This window comes from Populus nigra, chromosome 6 (genome assembly GCF_951802175.1).
Source record: "Populus nigra chromosome 6, ddPopNigr1.1, whole genome shotgun sequence".
NCBI classification, from domain to species: domain Eukaryota; kingdom Viridiplantae; phylum Streptophyta; class Magnoliopsida; order Malpighiales; family Salicaceae; genus Populus; species Populus nigra.
In genome coordinates this window covers 1,817,063-1,836,892 of record NC_084857.1, presented here as the reverse complement: position 1 = coordinate 1,836,892, position 19,830 = coordinate 1,817,063, and the positions used below count along the sequence as shown (strand labels likewise).

The 19,830-nt window shown below is 33.8% G+C and overlaps 4 protein-coding genes across 5 annotated transcripts; all 4 read left to right on the top strand.

The window, feature by feature from the left end:
* Window positions 1-471: 471 nt before the first annotated feature.
* Window positions 472-1,579, top strand: LOC133697730 (GCN5-related N-acetyltransferase 8-like). Its single transcript, XM_062120477.1, has one exon. It carries the CDS (start codon window positions 622-624, stop codon window positions 1,330-1,332), a length of 711 nt encoding a protein of 236 aa, XP_061976461.1. The 5' UTR covers window positions 472-621; the 3' UTR covers window positions 1,333-1,579.
* A 6,391-nt stretch (window positions 1,580-7,970) lies between these two features.
* On the top strand, window positions 7,971-9,569 carry LOC133697812 (lysM domain receptor-like kinase 3). Its single transcript, XM_062120606.1, has one exon. It carries the CDS (start codon window positions 8,139-8,141, stop codon window positions 9,372-9,374), a length of 1,236 nt encoding a protein of 411 aa, XP_061976590.1. The 5' UTR covers window positions 7,971-8,138; the 3' UTR covers window positions 9,375-9,569.
* Window positions 9,570-13,162: 3,593 nt separating this feature from the next.
* LOC133696480 (probable serine/threonine-protein kinase WNK11) lies at window positions 13,163-14,806 on the top strand. The gene has a single exon (XM_062118670.1). The coding sequence runs from the start codon at window positions 13,163-13,165 to the stop codon at window positions 14,804-14,806; it is 1,644 nt and encodes a 547-aa protein (XP_061974654.1).
* An 880-nt stretch (window positions 14,807-15,686) lies between these two features.
* On the top strand, window positions 15,687-19,659 carry LOC133695965 (ATPase GET3B-like). Of its 2 annotated transcripts, XM_062117954.1 has the most exons (11): window positions 15,687-15,931; window positions 16,447-16,658; window positions 16,760-16,822; window positions 16,998-17,108; window positions 17,432-17,506; window positions 17,602-17,670; window positions 17,742-17,807; window positions 18,148-18,225; window positions 18,341-18,439; window positions 18,826-18,960; window positions 19,130-19,659. In XM_062117954.1, the coding sequence occupies exons 1-11, from the start codon at window positions 15,754-15,756 to the stop codon at window positions 19,265-19,267; spliced, it is 1,224 nt and encodes a 407-aa protein (XP_061973938.1). In that variant the 5' UTR covers window positions 15,687-15,753; the 3' UTR covers window positions 19,268-19,659. The 2 variants fall into 2 exon arrangements, with proteins under 2 accessions (XP_061973938.1, XP_061973939.1); XM_062117955.1 differs by lacking the exon at window positions 17,602-17,670.
* Window positions 19,660-19,830: the final 171 nt, after the last annotated feature.

The following is a 19,830-nucleotide window of genomic DNA, read 5'->3' as shown; positions in this document are numbered from 1 at the left end:
CGATTCGTCTGGATCTTTCGATACCTATACCTTTTGAATAGGACTGGTGGTCGCGATGGCAGGAATAATTGCTTTAGAGGAAGCTCTTTTAGAGGTGTTACACTACATAACATCTTGAGGCCTCTCTGGTGGGTCAAGGTAGGTTTCCTTGAAGCTGGGTTATCATGAAACTACATTATTTATTGTCATGGAAGATATCAAGCTCCTATTCTCCTTTGAAATTTCCTGATACTCTGTTCATGAATGGATATGTTTACTTGTTCATTTCGTCAATATCGACTTTGGAATTGGCTAAGTACACACCAGATGCAATTAGGTTGTCGACTCATTTCCAGGATCATCCTGTACACTACCCAAATGCTAGTGTTTTTTTAACCGATTTTCTGGATCATATGCAATTTACACATGATCATCCATTTTCCCATGAGCATAGCAACTTTCCAGGAAAAATCCCACAAAAATTATATTGACAAACCTATCCTTCCAAAACACACTGAAAAGTAAAAACCTCAAATATAAGACCCCCACGTACCCACTCCACTCCCCATCCTTCCCATTGCTTCCATCACTCACAAAATCTCCACGCTTCTCTAGAAACTCCCAATTTCCATTTCCACCAAAATGGCAGCAGCAGCACCGCCGCCGCCACCAACCCCTGCGCCTTCCGCCCCTACAGGCCTCCCAGACTCTGACTCAACACCAGTAGGCCACCCTCTCTTCTCCCGGATCCGCTTAGCAACACCACTGGACGTACCTAACATCCAAAAACTCATCCACCAAATGGCCATCTTTGAAAAGCTAACCCACCTTTTCACTGCCACAGAATCCGACCTTGCCTCTACCCTATTCAAGTCTCCACCTTTCCACTCTTTCACCATCTTCCTTCTTGAAGTCTCCTCACGCCCTTTTGAAAAAGACTCGAACTTGCACTCTCAAAACTTCACTCCCATTGAAAGAATCATCAATCTTGATCATTCTTTAATTGACCCAGAAGCTGAAACATTCAGAAATGGGATCAATGGAGATGCTGTGGTTGCTGGGTTTGTTTTGTTTTTTCCAAACTACTCAACTTTTTTGGGGAAACCAGGGTTTTATGTGGAGGATTTGTTCGTGAGAGAGTGCTATAGGAGAAAGGGACTAGGGAAGATGTTGCTTTCTGCTGTGGCTTCACAGGCTGTGAACATGGGGTATGGGAGGGTGGAATGGGTGGTTCTTGACTGGAATGTTAATGCCATCAAGTTTTATGAGGAAATGGGTGCTAATGTTTTGCCTGAATGGAGGATTTGCAGGATTACTGGCCCTGCTCTTGAGGCTTATCGTGATGCTATTTGAAGTGAGTTTCCTTGTGTTTTCTCGAGGAGTTAGGGCATGTTGGATGTTCTGTTGTGTGATTATGCGTCAAGAGATCATATCATGACTTTATGCTTTTCATGTTTCTATTTACTGCAAGTAATCTCTAGTCTGTTTATCCAAAAAAAGAAGGAGGAATTTCAGTCTTACTCTTGTTAACTTTATATGCAAATCTTAATGTTTATTGAACTTGACATTGGATAAAAATTGTGACTTTGTTGATCTCCAATTTCCTTTTGTTCTGTCAATTGTCGTTTGTCTTCTGGTATGTTTGATGATTGTTCGGTTACTGATCTTTATACACATTGGAATCCAGAGAAGGAAATCGTGATAGGGTTTGTAAGAACTTTGAGTTTTGTATGTTTGTTTCTTTTCAACGTTGAAACAGTGCAAGATGAATCTAGCATTGAATTTAAAGATGAAGCTTGAGTTGAATTTTGATCCGACCTGGTGACACCCTTTCCTAGCAACATTTTGATGGTTGAGGTTCTTGCTTGCAATTTGTTTGAGATCTATGGTGGTTGTGAATTTCCTTGTGCAGTTAAAAATAAGTCAAAGAGTAGGTAACGAGGATTTTATATCATAACTTCTTGAAAAAAGGTCACTGTTCATATGACGTTAAACGGCTGTTTTTCTTTTTCAATCAAACTCTTCCATGGCCTAATTAAAAGAAAATAGGCAAATTTAGAGATAGGAGACGTAAAACAAATTTTAATTTTATCAAAAAATTTGTATTCGTAGTCCAATGATGAGGCATGGAGAGGAAAGAGAAACTTGAATATCCAAGTGTTTGAGTTTTGTTTTTATGAAGCCTGTCTTGTTTTTTTTCCAATTAATATGTGTCTAATATTAAAAGCAAAATCATGAATATTTAATTAACATAGAATTTATGTTTTTTTAATATTTTTAATATAATTTTAGTGTATTTTTTAATATTTTTCTTTAATTATATACAAAATATTATGAAATGTTCTATTTCAATTGTTTTTAGGACCATAATGCATTTTTGTTTAAGAAATAGTGTTTATAATTTAATTAACATTTTGATATTAGGTCACTTTTTTTTATTTTATGGGTATTTTTTAATTATTATTAAACAAAAAATAATTTTAAAAAATACAAGGTCAGAAATTTAATCCATAGGTACGAGTGAGTAAAAAAATCAAGAAAATAAAAAAATGATTTTATAAGTTTAAAATTAAATTAAATTTAAACTGAAAAAAAAGCCGAGTTAATTTAAACTTTAAATTTTTTTTTAACTTAATTATTATTTTTAATAAAAACTGAATAAAAAATAATCATCAGTATAATCTGACGACACGGCATGACTAGGAATTTGTGAGAAACTGAAAGGTGTCAATTGTTTTGTTTTTTTGCTTTACCCCACCCACAGTCTCTGACTTCTGTTGTCTGTTGTCATGTGGCGAGTGGCGAGTGGCGAGTGGCTCCTAGTTACGTAGCGCAAAAGGGTCATGACTCATCCTGTTTGTGTTTATCATCGAGTTTTAGCCTTTTTATTTTTCTTTGTTTTAAAATTATTTTTTTAGTATTTGTTTTTTATCGTTTTAAAAAGTAAATGGCACCACGTTTTCAAACACTTTTCTCAAGAGATGTTAGGATATGCCGCGTGGCTTGCTTTGTGTCCCTTTCTTGAGATCCGAGCTCTAAGTAATCTAAACAGCAAAAGGACTCTTTCATTAATGCTGGGCTCGACGCCCAGGGTTACAAGAATGGACGGACACGTGAACTCCGTCAATTACTATACATTTTTTAGACAGGAAATTTTCAAGAACAATTTTCTTAAAACAATAAGCATACACCTCCTGAAGATTCATCCAATGAAAGGATTCAGCAAGTTTGTTTCCGCAGAGGAGATGAGCATACACCTCCTGAAGATTCATCCATCAAAGTTAGACGATCTTCTTCTTACAAATCTGGAGACAACTCTTCTGCAGATCCACGATGGCAGTACCGGTTCATGTTTGGTGGACCTGGAGGCACCCCATGTACTTGCAAGCGGCTGAGCAAGATGAATCAGCCTCATTTTGATACATCATAAGAGAATATGAGGGGAAAAGAACACCAAAACATTTCTTTGTTTTCACCAAGTTGTGCCTTCTGGAAAGATAGGTTTTGACCAGTCTGTTAGGGCTTGAGTGGATATTTGTGGTGGCCTTTTCAGACTTGACCAAAAAAAGAAAAAGACATTCAATTTTTTTTAATAAGTTGTTCTTGAAAATATTTTTCAAACTTCAATCTTTTTCTTCATTATCAGTTTTGAATTTCCAATCGAAAACCAAGAAACATATACTTATTTGTTTTTATAAATTAAAAATAAATAAATAGAGAACATGTTCAATATTTATTTTCTATTACAATCACAGTGACTGCATTGAATATTACTCCAAACATAAGGACTGAATTGTAAAAATCATAACTTCCAATTCTAAGGAATAAATCTTATAATTGAATCAAAAGGGAAATGCAAAGATTGCGTATTTGACACAAAAGTATTTAACCTTTCATTCTTGAGCATAAGCAAGTCAAAATTATTCCTCAATTTAATTTAAACTTGTTTAATAAAAAAAACCGTACGTATATTTTTCTAAAAATTTATTTTAAAATTATCATAAATTCTTGGGTGAATAATGTTGGGCTAAATGTGAATATAGGCTTCAAAACCCTTACACATAAATTCGTCTTCCCATATTTCAACTCTCCAGATAAGGACTGACTTCAAGATATTTTGGGTCCTAAAATTTATGCTGACGTGGTAGGTATGGGATTTAGATCCAAACTTGCAAAGAAGCTTCGATCCGAAATCTTATAAAAACATGTTAAAATTAGACTAAAAACAAATATTATTTAATTTGTTTTAATTATTTTTCTAGTTAATTATGAGTTTTATTCGCCTTTCCTACGTAATTTTGAATTATTTTAATAAGGTATTAAACTTTAGTATAAACTGTTGGTGTGCTATCTTTTCATTGTATTATTGAATTTTAAATTTTTTTAAAAAATATCAGAGTTTTTTCTATTCTTTTTTACAATTAAAGACCATAACCTTAAATCTTAAAAAATCTTAATTTTGATCTAGCGGTCGTGTTTTCAATAAGTTATATAAAAAATATGTTCTTAGAATTGTTCAAGGAAAAAATAAACATGAACTCTATCTATATTCTAAATAATTTAAAGATATTTATTATCACACACGTAAAACCAAAAAAAAAAAAAAACTTGGACCAGTTCCCATATTTCAAGTTTTCAACCCTAGAGATCAATTCACATACTTCAACTCTTCTACACATAATTTGGTTTAGCCAAGATTATTTTTAAAATCTATTTAGAGTTTATTTGGTATTATGATAGTGATTATTTTTTATTTAAAAATATTTTGAGATAATATTTTTAATTTTTAAAAATTTATTCTTCACTTTATTACATTGAAACGATATGAAAATACCAAATAATATTAATCTGAAATAAACAAAATAAAAAAAATAAAATATAAAAACAAACAAGCTATTAACCCAAACTAATTCTTAGGCATCGTTTGGGAACGCGGCTGCGGCCGCGTTTCCAAAAAATTTGAAAATTTTTGTTTTTTTTTTTTTGCTAAAATTTAATATGGTTTGTACGTTTTGGATCGTTTTGATGTGCTGATGTCAAAAATGATTTTTAAAAAATAAAAAAACATCGTTGGCATGCATTTTGGCACGAAAAGTTATTTGAAAAGCACCCGCAACCACACTGCCAAACACGCTCTTAATCTACTAATTCCTTTTTAGACCAGGAGTACGAAGATGAAAGCTCTTTCAACAAGTATATTTTTCAAAGATCAAATTTATGTTCTTATTATTTGTGGAATAGAAAGCGCTTTTAACACCACGAAAAATCAATTGCAATAGCTTGTTAAGGTATGGCCTTAGTGCACACATTTAGAATATAAATACTCTATTATTATTTATTTAATTAAATATCTCAATTTGACCTACAAAGCTTAATGGAGAGCATCAGCAGTCATCTTCTCATAAAACAAAATAATACACTCCATCACTGACCACACTAATTCCTTAAACCCCATTTTAACCGCCTGTTCTGCCACTGCTGATAACAACAATATCCTCCAAATCCTTTCCCTCTATAGCACTCCCTGACCAGCAAATGCTCCGCATGAAACCCAGCTGCTTCAAACATAGGGTGGCTTGGCGCAGACCCTCCCACCAAAACATTAATTAATGCCATTTTCATTATTACCAATACGATCTTGAATGTTTCTGCTTCGCGGTCTGTAGCTAGATGATCAGCAAGGAGAGCACGTTCAATGGGAACAAAAGCTGGAGAGTTGATGCTTGTGAAGGGCTTAATTAGGGGAGTTGATGCTTGTGAAGGGCTTAATTAGGGGAGACCTCATGCAGGAAGATGCTAAAGGAATTGAAGTCACGTATAATAATATAAATTATATTTTAATAACTTGAATTGTTAAATTTAAATAGTTTTTTAATATAATATTAAAATTTTATCGACTAAGTAATTATAAATTCGAATCTCTTCACTATAATTTTATTCTATAAAAATTAAATATAAAATAATATAAAATTATACAAATTTCAAATTTAAAAATTTTTTCTTCAAAAAATTATATTAAAAAAAAATGTAAATTATATATTATAATTTCACCTTATAATTTAAACTATTGAGTTTATATAGTTATTTGACAAGAAGGACTCGGTGACGGTGGGCATGAAGAGATGAGTGCAATTATAAAAGACAACCATTTGATACATGAGTTTTTCTTGTCGCTGGGTGAACTCAGCGAACGGTTGTGATCAAGTGGGGTGGTGGTGTGGCTGGGGGTGGGGGTGGTTGGTGTGGTGTTGCTATGGCAGTATGGCTGATTTAGTTTTGGTTTTTGGGAAAGGGGTTTTTATAGAAGTAGAGGCGGCTAAAGAAAACGAGGACATGCTGTATAGGAAAGCATGGCGGGTGTTTTATACGCGGAGGAACAAGTCCTTTTAACTTTTCCTTATTTCTTCGGTTCCCCTCTGATAAAAAAATAAAATGTGTTCATCATTTGTAATGCTATCTGCAGCCTGCATGCCTTCCTTCCTTGAAATTTCAATTTATCAACTTATAAGTCATTTCCATGCTTTTGCACGTCTTTCAAAGGTGGTATCTATGCTATGAAAACGATACCTCCCTTTTTCTTCCACTTCTCAAAAAAACCACATTAACTAAACATTAAAGAAACAGCGCTCTGTCACAAGGATTCTCCATGTATATATATATAGAAGGTTTCTTCTACTTCTATGACTTCCAGGACTGATCATATATAAATCTGGTCACGATTGAAGCAATTGTAGCCATCACTCTTGAATTAATCTTGATAGTTTGTATTCTTGGCATTCCAGCCTGGCGATGACCTAGCTCGTACTTAGTGCTTGAAGACGAGCTTTATATTAAGCCATGTCGAAGTTGAATGCAGGTAATATAGATGTCTCTGTCCACTGCATCTCCTTAATTTAAAGCTACTCCCCGCATTCAAATCCTTGAACGAACAACTATGGACGCCATCTGCCCAATAATATATGTATTCCAGCTAGAATATATCACGTGTGTACTGTTTCTTTCCGTTGCATATTTAAATTTGCTTCAAATCAACTTCTTCTCTACGTACTGTGTCCATTTATTAGTAATCTTAATTTTAGAACTTTCGATACATTGCTAATTAACTTGTATAAAAAAGGATTTGTTGCTCGTCGCCATGAAAATAGTTAACGAGAGGTCATTCTTCTGAAAGTATAAGGTAATATAATATAGCTATTTGAGTTGGACTCTGCATCAAATGCATGCTTCAATGGGGTAGCATACCTTATTTTCCTACCTACGAAAGATGTTCCAAGATCATTTGACATGGTCTTGAAGGTGAATTTAATCAGTATAATAATTTAGAAAATTCTACTATATATTTCATTTATCTTAAATCAAGGATAAAGTAAATGATTACAATTTAAGGCAGATTAGATAAGCAAACATGATGCATTAACTTATAGATAATCTAAGGGATTAATTATAGCAATATAAATTTTAACTTAGAATTATTGAAGTCATACCCATATTATACTCCACACTATTCAACAACATCAAAAAAATTTTAGTTAATTATCAGACTTTCATGACACGGATTCCGAGTTTAATAGGTTAACACGGTTTGACGAGTTAATCTGAAATTTTTTTTGTTTTTCTTTTCTTTTTAATTAATTTTTTTCGTTTATTTTAGTTTGTTAATGTTAAATTTTTTTCAGTTATTAGACTTTCATGACACATATTCCAGGTTTTACGGGTTAACCCAATTAATTTTGGGTTAACTTGTCAATTTTTTTCTTTTAATAATTTTTTTTATTTAATTTAGTTTATTAATATTAAATTTTTTTATTTAATTATTAAATTTTTAAAATACGGATCTCAGATTTAATAAATTCATCTAATAAATAATATTTTAAAAAATATCTGACACTAACAAATCCCTAGAGCCTAACACTATGCTATTTTCCTATTCTTCCTACCCGATCCATAACATGGGCAATTTTCTCTGTTTCTCAATCTATCTTCCAAGTTATAAGTTGACAGCTTAGACAAGGACCTAACTGGAAACCTCCAAAACAACGATCGACCCTGGATTTCTTCAAATTTGAAAACTTTATCTTGCTGCCCCACAATAAAAAACCAAGACTTTATGGTTGTATCAGCCTGTTATAGTTATTTTATGTCCTTCCCATTCTTTCCTCATGTGCAAATCAAAAAAGAGCACCAGCATCATCGATTCTACAACCCCAAAATCCATGGCTTCCAAATCCTTAAAATCATCGACTTCATCTTTTGTAAACACATCATCATCTCACAACTACCCATCAACAAATTACACTCCAAACTACTCAACAACATCGAAGTCCTGGTCTTTTTCAAACAAAACTTCTCTTTCTAGCCTTAGAGATTCATTACCAGAAAACCCTCACATTTATGACTTCTCTGAAATATGCAAAGCTACAAATAACTTCTTACAGAAACCCTTTTCTTCTTCCTCTTCATCAACCTCTTGGAGATGTTCAATTCGTGGAAAAGAAGTGATTCTTTTTCAACGGAAATCTCGCCATCAGATTGGATTACCTGAGCTTCAAGAGAGGTTGCTGACCATTTGCAGGAGTCATCACAGTAGTTTGGTAAAGCTTCTTGGTGCATCCACTTCAGGGAATTATATTTATCTCGTTTATGAATATGTTCACGGTGCAAATTTAGCTACTTGTCTTAGAAATCCACAGAATCCCAGTTACACAGTTTTGTCATCTTGGTTATCACGTATGAAGGTCGCTACTGATTTAGCTCATGGTCTTGATTATATTCATCATTGTTTAGGTCTGAATTCAGAATATGTGCATAATCATATAAAAAGTTATAGTATTTTAGTTACTGAAGATTCTTTAAATGCCAAGATTTGTCATTTTGGGACTGCTGAATTGTGTGGAGAGATAGTGGGGAATGAAAGGTCTTCGGCCAAAAGTTTTGGAAGGTTGGATAGTAGGGTAATGAAAATCGAGGGAACAAGAGGGTATATGGCGCCTGAGTCTCAATCAATTGGAGGTAAGACACAGAAAGGTGATGTTTATGCATTTGGGGTGGTGATTTTAGAGTTGGTATCTGGGGAGGAGGCATTGAGGTATGTGTTGGACGAGGGGGGTGGAGGGTATAAGAGAATCAGTGTAATTGAGAGGGCAAGGGAGGTGGTGGCTGTTGGTGGGGGTGAGTTGAGAAAGTGGGTTGATAAGAGGGTGAAGGATTCGTATCCAGTTGAAGTCGCAGAGAAGATAGTGTTGTTGGGATTGGAGTGTGTGGATGATGATCCTGAGAACAGGCCCGATATGGGGCAGGTTGATGTTAGAGTGTCTAAATTGTATTTGGAGTCAAAGAATTGGGCTGAAAAGATTGGTTTGCCTACTGATTTCTCAGTCTCAATGGCACCTCGATGACGATGATTAATGAGAAATAATGGATCAATTGGTGATTAAAGTTTGTTGCCGAATGTGCTCGTGTATTTAGGATTTGATTTTCAGTTTTTCTTTGAAGTCTAGGTTTTATACAGTATTCTTTCCGGAGAAACTGATGAGATTTGTTGATTTTTGTATCCTTGTTGATAATATAAACAAGCGACATTTCTGCATTGATATGCTTTGTTGGTTCTTTTTCTGTCATTACAAGATCTGTAGTGAATGCTTCCTTCACTGAGGGGAGCAGGCTAAAAATGCCATCTCGAGTCCAAGAAACATGTTAGTTTGTTGGCTGTCAGTAGATATTCTTGCAACCAACTTCAATGCTACTGGAAAATCAACTTTGTTTTCAGCTTAAGCCTTAGACCATGTTTGTTACATTAGTGGATTCTGGTAATTTTAAGGAGTAAAACGATTGCTTTGAGTCTAGAGGTGGGTAATATTTGCCTATTTTTGCACAATAACCTTGGAATGAAAAAGGTCAAAGCAGCAGTGATCAGGAGGAACATAGAGGATCAATATTGGTTGAGCTTTTCTTGGCTACACAGTTAGGCTTTGGCTCGGTTAATTTCATCAAGATACAATTCATTTGAACTGAGCAGAGCGGCATCATGGTATTCATGTGGTGATGTAGAGAATAACTAATTAAATGCTCCCTCCATGGAGACCAAAAACTGCAGCCTTCACAAGGTATTCTGTTTCATTTCGAGTAGATGGTAGCTGCCAGAGATCATGTTTTACACATTCGTATTGTTTGTCATCTAGACATTTGTAAATTCAATCTATTCCTATCACTGTAACTGATCTGTATCACCTTTGCATCAGTGACCAATTCAGAAAAGATAACCATTTTGACCACTATTCATGGTGGAAATCAATGAAAATAATTGATCATGGCTGCGTTTTGACTATTTTATGTAGCAAGAATCGGGGAAAATCTTTTATTTTTGTTTTTTAAATTGCCTTACATGAATCACTACCAATGATGATCTTGGCATCAATAAATTAGTCGTGCCGTTCCTGGTTGGTAGATGAAATAGTTCGCTCCAAAACTAACACAGGTCATTGGAAATCAATAGAGACAAAGGGTCAATTAAAGGTAGCATTCATCTGGCCATTAATTCAAATTGGATAAAAGGGTCTAAAATCACCATCATTGAAAGTAAATGTATTGATTTAATCTAACTTGAAGCATTGCCATATATTTATATACATATATATATATAAAGTAGAGGAGCCATGCATACTTCTATCATATGAAATGCACAAAATCTTATGCTTAATGATTTAACATCTCATTTTCTAATTAATTGGCTAGATAATTTCCACATGTAATGAAATAATTGTAAGAAGGATCTCCAGTTGAAAATAGAGGAGTTTTTTTTTTACCCAGTTTGAATTACAGGATTTGACTTGACTATAATATATGCAAAATTGAAGATCCACACATGATTTTTGTTCTTTAAAAATTTGAAGAACGTGACATGGACATTGGACAAGTAGAAACCTCAAAAAAACACAGTCAACTCTTTAACCTCAAGATTCAATACTTTTAAATTCTTAATATCATCACCATCATCAACAACAAATTTATTACCGATTTCAAACTTGTTTATTTTGTATTTAAAAAATATTTTGATTAAATTAAATATTTTATATTTTAAATTATAATTTTTTATATTTTTCAATCGTTTTAACATGCTGCTATTAAAAATTAATTTTAAAAATAAAAAATATATCATTTTAATATATTTTTAAATAAAAAATACTTAAAAAGATAACCATTATCTTCAACTTCATCTTTCGTCAAACCGTCTTTATCATCGTCAGCTACCCATCAGCAAATTTCACTCCAAAATACTCAGCAACGTCAAAGTCCTGGTCTTTTTCACACATAAATAAAAATAATATGTATTTTTATTTTCTTGCAATGGATTAAACTGATATGGGCCCTGGCCCTACGTGATTCTTTCGAGATTTGGGCCTTAATTCAATTTTGCAAGATTCGTTACTATTCAGGGGCTTTTGGTCAGGTTATTTATTTAATTTCACTCTCGAAAAACTAGCAAGTAGATCCGTGTAGGATCAATTTATTTTTTAACATAGAATAATTAAGAAGACATTGATGTTACATTTGCATGTTTTTATATCATTATTTTTTTCTTATTTAAAAATTGAAAGACAATATCTATACTCGATATTAAAAAAAATTGTTAACACTAATTAAAAGTTAAAACAATAAGTTCATCTTTCTTGTAATAAATCTTTGGTATTGTAATTAATATCATTTTAAAATCCTCCAATATCTCAAATATATTGTAAAGTAAAATGTTTATTAAATAATACCATCATTTCCTAATGCTGAGCAGTGATACTGTTGTTTGATTTTATAAAATAAAATGGATGATTGAAAAAATTGTATGTTCAAAAGATGCAATGCTAAAAAAGCAACAATCATCTTATTTTCTTGATTTAGGGTATTTAAAAATATGATAGTAATTTATTTTTTAAATTTTTTTTTGCTTGAAAATACATTAAAATAATATATTTTTATTTTAAAAAAATTATTTTCATACTAGCAAATTAAAACAATAAAAAAAATCAAAAAATTAATTTTAAGCAAGAAATAAAAATAAAATTCAATTTTTTTCAAAAATACTTTGAAAATACAAAAATAAACAGGCTCTTAATGTGGTATCAATTAAATAAAATAAGAGAGAGTATTAAATAAAATCTCAATAAAAAAAACTAATGTAATTAAAGTAAACAAAATTAGTGATAGGATATTGATTTTTTAAAAAAGCTATATCTACGCACTTGCTTCTTTTTTTAAAACTAAGCGTACCATGTCTTTTACATTTTTTTTTAATGGACATTTCTCTACTTTAGTTTTTTATTTGAAAAATCAAGGGTAGAGTTTTAGAATCCTAATTTTTTTTAAAAAAATATTTATATATAAATCCATTTTCAATCCCAAAAATAATTTATAATCATTATAAAAAAACAATAAATAAATAAATCCAAAAAAATTAACAACCTCGATCTTTTTTTCCAAGCATGGTTAAAACAAACACCACATTTACTGAACTCTTCTAAAAAAAGTAAATTTATTAATGTCAAGATCAAATTTTTTTGGTAAAAATAAATTTATATCCAAACACTTTAATTTTCTCTCCTTCATATTTTTCAGCAATTAATCTCCTTTCTCATTTTTAGCAAACAAAATATTAAGTTTAAGATTGAAATGTAAAATGCTAAATTAACAAGGGCCAAAAAGTAGATAAATTAAAACTATAAGAAGCAAATTTAAGTTTTTTAATTCTAATATCCTGATATGATTTTATTTTATTTTTGCTTTGTTAAATTTAGTCTTTTTTAAATTTATATCTTTAACTATAAATAAAGTTTTATTTCACAAAATTGATATTTAATTCATCATTGGAATATCTTTTGACACTGTATATGTAAGAAAATACAAATAAAAAAAATTTTAATATATAAAACCATGCTAATACAATTTGAGGGATGAAATTGGAATTAAAAAATTTCGATTACTGGATTGAAAAGAAATACATGTTTCATATAAATATTGAAAACCCTAGTTCTTTTAAATGTATTGAATGCGGATTCGTTTTCCTTAGGGAAGTACACTAACAAACAGCGATATATAGAGAACAAAAGCAGACACTGTGTTTTTTTAATTGCTTCTACTGTCTCGTAGTTTGTTTTTGGAGCGCTACCAGTTGTTTTTTTATTTTTTATTAGAAGACATGGATTTAGGTTCATGTGAAAACAGCGATGATCATCAGTTCCTGGAGAAAGATCCTACAGGTCGGTTCGTTAGGTCTGATGAAATCTTGGGAGGAGGAGTGGTCAAGACTGCATATAGGGCTTTCGATGAAGTTGATGGAGTTGAAGTTGCATGGAAACAAGTAAACGTCCAGCATGTATCACCAAAACAACTAGAGAGATTGACCACTGAGGCTCGCTTATTGAAGTCGTTGAAAGATAAGAACATCATCAAGATTTATGATTTTTGGGTCGATGATGAGAAGAAAACTCTTAACATGATTACTGAGATATTCGTTTCTGGGAGTTTGAGTCAGTATTGCAAGAAACACAAGGGTGTTAATGCGAAGGCTATTAAGAACTGGGCAAGGCAGATTCTTCGAGGTTTGCACTATTTACATACTCATGAACCTCCTATCATTCATGGCGATTTGAGATGCGATAACATATTTGTTAATGGAAACAATGGAGAGGTTAAGATTGGAGATCTAGGATTAGCCATTGTTATGCAACGCCCTACTGGTTTATGTGATTTAGGTACTCCAGCACATATGGCTCCTGATCAGCTTTGTGAAGAGGAATACAATGAGCTTGTCGATGTTTATTCCTTCGGCATGTGCATGTTAGAGATGGTTACTCGTGAATATCCATGTTGTGAATGCAAAAATCCAGGGCAGATATATAAGAAGGTTATCTCAGGCGTGAAGCCGGCTTCCCTTGATAAGGTGAATGATCCCCAAGTTAAACAGTTCATAGAGAAGTGCCTAGTTCCAGCCTCTTTGAGATTGTCGGCGATAGAGCTTTTGAAAGATCCATTCCTAGCAACTGAAAATTCAAAAGATACTGTCTCTAGTTCTATGAAGTTACCCAATAATCTCATGCCCAAGCATGTGATCAGCTTGCCACTTGCAGAATCCCATTCGATGAACTGCAACAACAAGAAGCTTCTGGTAGGATCTTGTAAAGAAAGTATCAATGAGCAGCTCCAGTTTTCAACTCCAGAAATTTGCAAGGTCAACGAGAAAAATGAATTCAGATTAAGAGGGGAGAAAATCGACAATAATACGATCTCATTGACTTTGAACATTACGGAAACTTCATGTTGTCAATCAAGGGAAGTGGAGTTTTCTTTTTATCTTGATTCAGATACTGCAGTTTCGGTAGCTGAGGAGATGGTTGAACAACTTGAATTGTCACCTGAAGATGCAGCTTGTAGTGCTAAGTTGATTGATGCCTTGGTAATGAAGCTGGCTCCTAGCTTGAAAACTTCATGTGGAAGCATCGCGAGTGCACCTGATCAGAGGCATCCTGATTGCTTACAATCTGTCAGAGAACAAGAGGCTTTACAATCATTTAATTCAGAAATTTCTGCCGAACAAGATATGAAAATTTCCTCTTATGCCAGAACTAACAAGCCTTTGGGATCTTTCCATTGCGATCTTCAATTGAATACTCACAATTTGGGTTCAGACTTTATGATGCTTGATGATGGATGTCTACCAGAACACAAGAAATCTGCAAGAAATTTTGTGAGCTCCTGGATTGGTTCCTGCTTTGGTAGGAAAAACAAGAGAGCTTGTCCTGCATCTACTATCCATACCAAGCAGAAGAAATGGACGAGCTAAAGCTACACGAGGACAATGGAGGAAGCAGTAGAAAATTTCACAAAGAAGATACCATCTAAAGGATTAAAAATCAAACTCATGAGGATTATTTCACTTATTTGCTAGCCCAATTTGTGAGTAATAGTGATGTGGTACACACAGACTCTTGCATTGAATCTAATCTCTCTATCTGATCTGTTTTCTTTTCCTGCAAGCTTCTGAATTCCAAAGCAATTGATTGAGTAAAAGTTTTTTTGTCAATCTCTTGCCATCTCTCTCTTCTGAAAATCTTTTAAATCAAAACAGGCTCAGTTGTAAAAAAATACCATATAAAGGATAAAAATCAAACTTTCCAATCTTCCTGTTATACTTCTAACTGTACAAAATGCATCAGTTAGGTTCAAATCATCCTAATTGTGGTGATGTTTCTCTTGCATTCTTTTAGAATTTTTGCAGTAATCACAAAAGTTCTGTCAATCCCTTGTTGCTCTATAAATCTGACAGGTCTGCAGAGAAGGCTATCAGATCACTGTCCTCTACGCGTCTACTCTGATCAGATACAATGGGTAGCTAGACCGCGCCATTTATGAACTGCTGGTGGCAACAGAATGGTTTAAGAAAACTTGTATCTGTATTGTCTCCTAATCAATTGGCAAGGTCAATTTTGCATGATTTTTTTCCTTGTGGGAAAGAAGAATTCACTCGATTTTTTGACATAAATTATTAATAAATCTATTAGTTTAAACTAAGATAAGGATATGATTGAGAATTAATTGGTGCATTGGAAACCTAATTGAGAAGAAAAAAATAGATTGGGTGACCTAATGGAGATCTTCTTATAAGTTGGGGACTGTTATGAGGTTTGTCCAAGAAGAAAGTATATAAACACACACAAACAAAATCCTAAACAAAAACAGTCTCTTCTGTTTCTTGCCAGAAGCAGCAACCAGTAAGCCAAAGCATTAAAAATGGCTTCTTGTTCTCTAATTCCTCCCGCATCTTCTTTAGTTTCATCTCCTCTATGCAAGTTATTTACTTCAAGAAACTCCATGGCTACAGTGGGTTTGCTCTCTTTTGCACCAAAAACTTCAAGCTTTGTCCTTCTCTCTATCAAGCAAAGGGCTTATCATGAAAGTTCATTTAGAGGTGAGTTTTTCAAACCCATTTATGTTCAATTCCTGATTCTTTGTTGTTGGGTCTTTATTTTATCAATAAAGATAGAAACTTTTTGGGGCTTTACCTGTTTTCTTGTTTAACGTATTTATCATGGTTTCTCAAGATTTGTAAAAGTTGGATTATTTAACTGGGATTTGGCTTAAGTAGAATTTGATGGGTTTTTTTTAAAAAAAATATTTTGTGATTGAAATATGAATTGAGAGTCATTACTTTGTCTTTGTTTCATTGGCCAGCTTTGCTTAATTGGATTTTGATTGATGAATTGTGTAGTTTAGTGTTAATACAAAGTTGTTAATTGATGAATTCATTGATGAAATATTTATATGTCATGGAGGAGGGAACGATTTTCTTAATATATTATGTTTAATGGTGGTTTCCAATTTAGAAAAGTAATGTTCTTTAAAGAGTTTCTGTTTCAGCAGCTTCTTAGAGAATTTGACTGTGTTGAAGTGGGTTTGTTTTGTTTTGTCTGTTCTCTTTGGCAGTTAGATCAGTGGCCGCTCCAGTGGAAGATGTTGCCGGATTTGATGATATGGTTGCTGGGACACAGCGGAAGTATTACATGCTTGGTGGGAAGGGAGGTGTAGGAAAGACGAGCTGTGCTGCTTCACTTGCTGTGAAATTTGCAAACAGTGGACACCCCACTTTAGTGGTTTCAACTGATCCAGCACACTCCTTGAGTGATTCTTTTGCTCAGGTTGGAGACTATAAAATACCTTTCTTGTTTTGTACTTTTGTTTACTAATATCTGCTTTGCATTTTAGTAGAGCTTAACATGAGTGCTGTGTTTTTATTCAGGATTTGACTGGAGGTACACTAGTACCTGTTGAAGGACCTGAATGTCCACTGTTTGCACTTGAGGTATGTGGGATAAATCTTCCCGTGATTTTCTTCGATGGTGGTTCTTTTTTTTCATGTGCACCTTGAGATAATCATTATTCTAAAAATAAAAAAAATATATGTTGGTGTTTTTATGGTGGTTTTGCTGTTTTATCATTTATGTACTCAGTAAGCCAGATTTTTAGTTTTGCAACAGATAAATCCTGACAAGGCTCGGGAAGAATTTCGTAGCGCAACTCAGAAAAGTGGTGGAACCGGGGTCAAAGACTTCATGGAGGGCATGGGACTTGGAATGCTCGTTGAACAGGTAATTCCTAGTCTATAGTTGTTGGCATTGCAACTTAAGATAGTATCTTACACCAATTGAATTTGCATTCCAGTTCATTATTCATGGTTTCAATGCTGTTATAACTTGATAGTCAATGCAAATCTCTCTGATTTTCCTTTTTCCATTTCTGTTTGTCATTCAAAGTTAGACAAGTAGCACTTATGATTTTAAGAACCTTCACCTAGAACTTTTGATCTCTCTGCCCCCTCCATCAAAACAAAAATTGGAATTATCTTTATATTATGGATTATGCTTGATACCCTACTTCTCTTGACCTGTTTTTCATCTTTTTATTGACAAAGTTAGGAGAGTTGAAATTGGGAGAGCTACTGGACACACCTCCTCCTGGTTTGGATGAAGCTATGGCAATTGCCAAAGTATGTTTTATCTTCGTTTTTCATTGTTCTTTTTGTATTGTGAGTGGACTGTCTGTATTTTTTGGTTTCCTTGCTGAAAATAAAGACTATGGCAGGTGATGCAGTTTCTTGAATCACAGGAATATAGTATGTTTACTCGAATAGTTTTTGATACTGCACCCACGGTGAGCATAAGCACCAGAATTATGTGAATGTTTACAATGAATCAATGGAGGTTCATGATTGTTCTTTACAGGGCCATACATTGCGACTTTTGTCCTTACCAGACTTCCTGGATGCATCCATTGGCAAGATATTGAAGGTAGAAACACCAACATGAAACAATGAAAACATAAATGTGTTCTTGACACTTCTGAAAAACCTGGAAAATTTAATCTTGAATTGCTTGTCTAGAAAAAGTGTTATACAGTGTAAGTCGAAGGTATTTCCTTGAACATTACTTATAATGAATGAACTGCACACCATTTAATTTTTACATGAATTTGGTGTCTTTTAAAGAGTTGTACGCCATGTTGTATATCAAAGGAATAACTAGGGTGTATGGATTGTGTTGTTAATGATGATAACTTGTTTTATCTCCTTTGAAACAGTTTTCTATTTGGTTACCTTGCATTACTCAAACTGTTTTCACTGTACTGCAGCTTAGACAAAAAATAACTTCAGCAACCTCAGCTATCAAATCCGTCTTTGGCCAGGAGCAAACCACCCAACAGGATGCTGTAAGCCCGAATTCACTGGGAGATGGCTTTGTGCTCCACATTTTTAATTCACAAGCCCCCTAGCACCCCCCCACCCCCCCCAACTCTTTTATTTTTTAATTCTTTCTTTTTGCAGGCTGACAAATTGGAGCAATTGAGGGAAAGGATGATAAAAGTGCGTGAGCTTTTCCGTGACACAGATTCCACAGAGTTTGTCATAGTAACGATTCCCGCGGTAATATGTCAAAAAATCTTCTTAAATACTCATTATGCTTATTTTTTTAATGAGCATCTGCCTTGTCGATTGAAGGGCTTGTTTGCTGGCTTAATGTAATCCTCTTTAAGTCTAAGCTTTGATGGGAGAACTTTTTTCTTCCCTTAAAAGAAAAATAAAGTAAAACAAAATAAATGGAGCAATGCACACTTTTCCGTGCTTTGCTTAACAGTCGGGGAAGCATGTCCAATGCACAATATACCCATGAATGGACAGAGTATAATTGTGTAATTTTTAGAGTAGCTCATTTGCATAAGAGGAGCGGAAAAGGATAGCTAAAGTATATTAGCTTATTAGGAGTGTTTTGCTTCAAAAGGAATAATTACCATTTCGTTTGTTTTTCCAAGGTAATGGCAATCAATGAGTCATCTAGGTTGCGTGCATCCTTGAAGAAGGAGAATGTTCCTGTTAAGAGGCTTGTTGTCAATCAAATTCTCCCTCCATCTGCTACTGACTGCAAGTTTTGTGCAATGAAAAGAAAGGTATTAATTCAGTTACTGTTTGCAGCTTTGAAAATCAATATAACCACCCCACTCATATCCCTTGCACTTGCAGCATAGGAAAAATAATATTTTTCATTACGATGAGTAACATTTTGAGCTGAGGTTTAACCAAAAACAAATTGTTAATCAATTTTTTTGGAAATTTCAGGATCAATTGCGTGCTCTTGACATGATACAGAATGATCGAGAACTCTCGAACTTGACATTGATACAGGGACCTTTAGTTGATGTAGAGATCAGAGGTGTTCCAGCCCTTAAATTTCTGGGGGATATCATATGGAAATGAATATCTGTGGAAACTTAGAATGATCCGAGCAATTGCTTGGGCATGTCTATTTCATTCCAAATGAAGAGCTACGGGAACCGGAGGTTTAGGTTCTTTCTTAATAACTTAAATGCTCATTTCGTTGCCGGCAGCAATTACTTGATACAGAAGCAGCTGAAGTCTCCTCTATACTTCCGAATCCACGTAGAGCAGGATAGGTAGTGGAGGCCCATGTTCTGAACATTGTGAAGGGTGAAAAGTTCCAAGTACTTTGTACTTTTTTTGTTTTCCTTTCTGCTTTCCGTTTCTCCTTGTCACCATGATTTTCATATACAAAAAACTAGCCATTTCAATTGGGTAAAGGCGCATGCATCTTTGCATGCAACTGAAGAGCTAAATTTATCATTTTAACCTCTAGGTTCGTCATCCAACTTAAATTTTGACAGCAATAACAATGCTATCCATGTGGCTCCCAATGAGCACAAGGTGCCAATCAGTTGTAACCCATGGAATGGAAACAAATCGAATGTTTTTAGCTACTAACACCTCTTCTTTGTCGAAAAGAATTTCATTTCTTGCAGGAG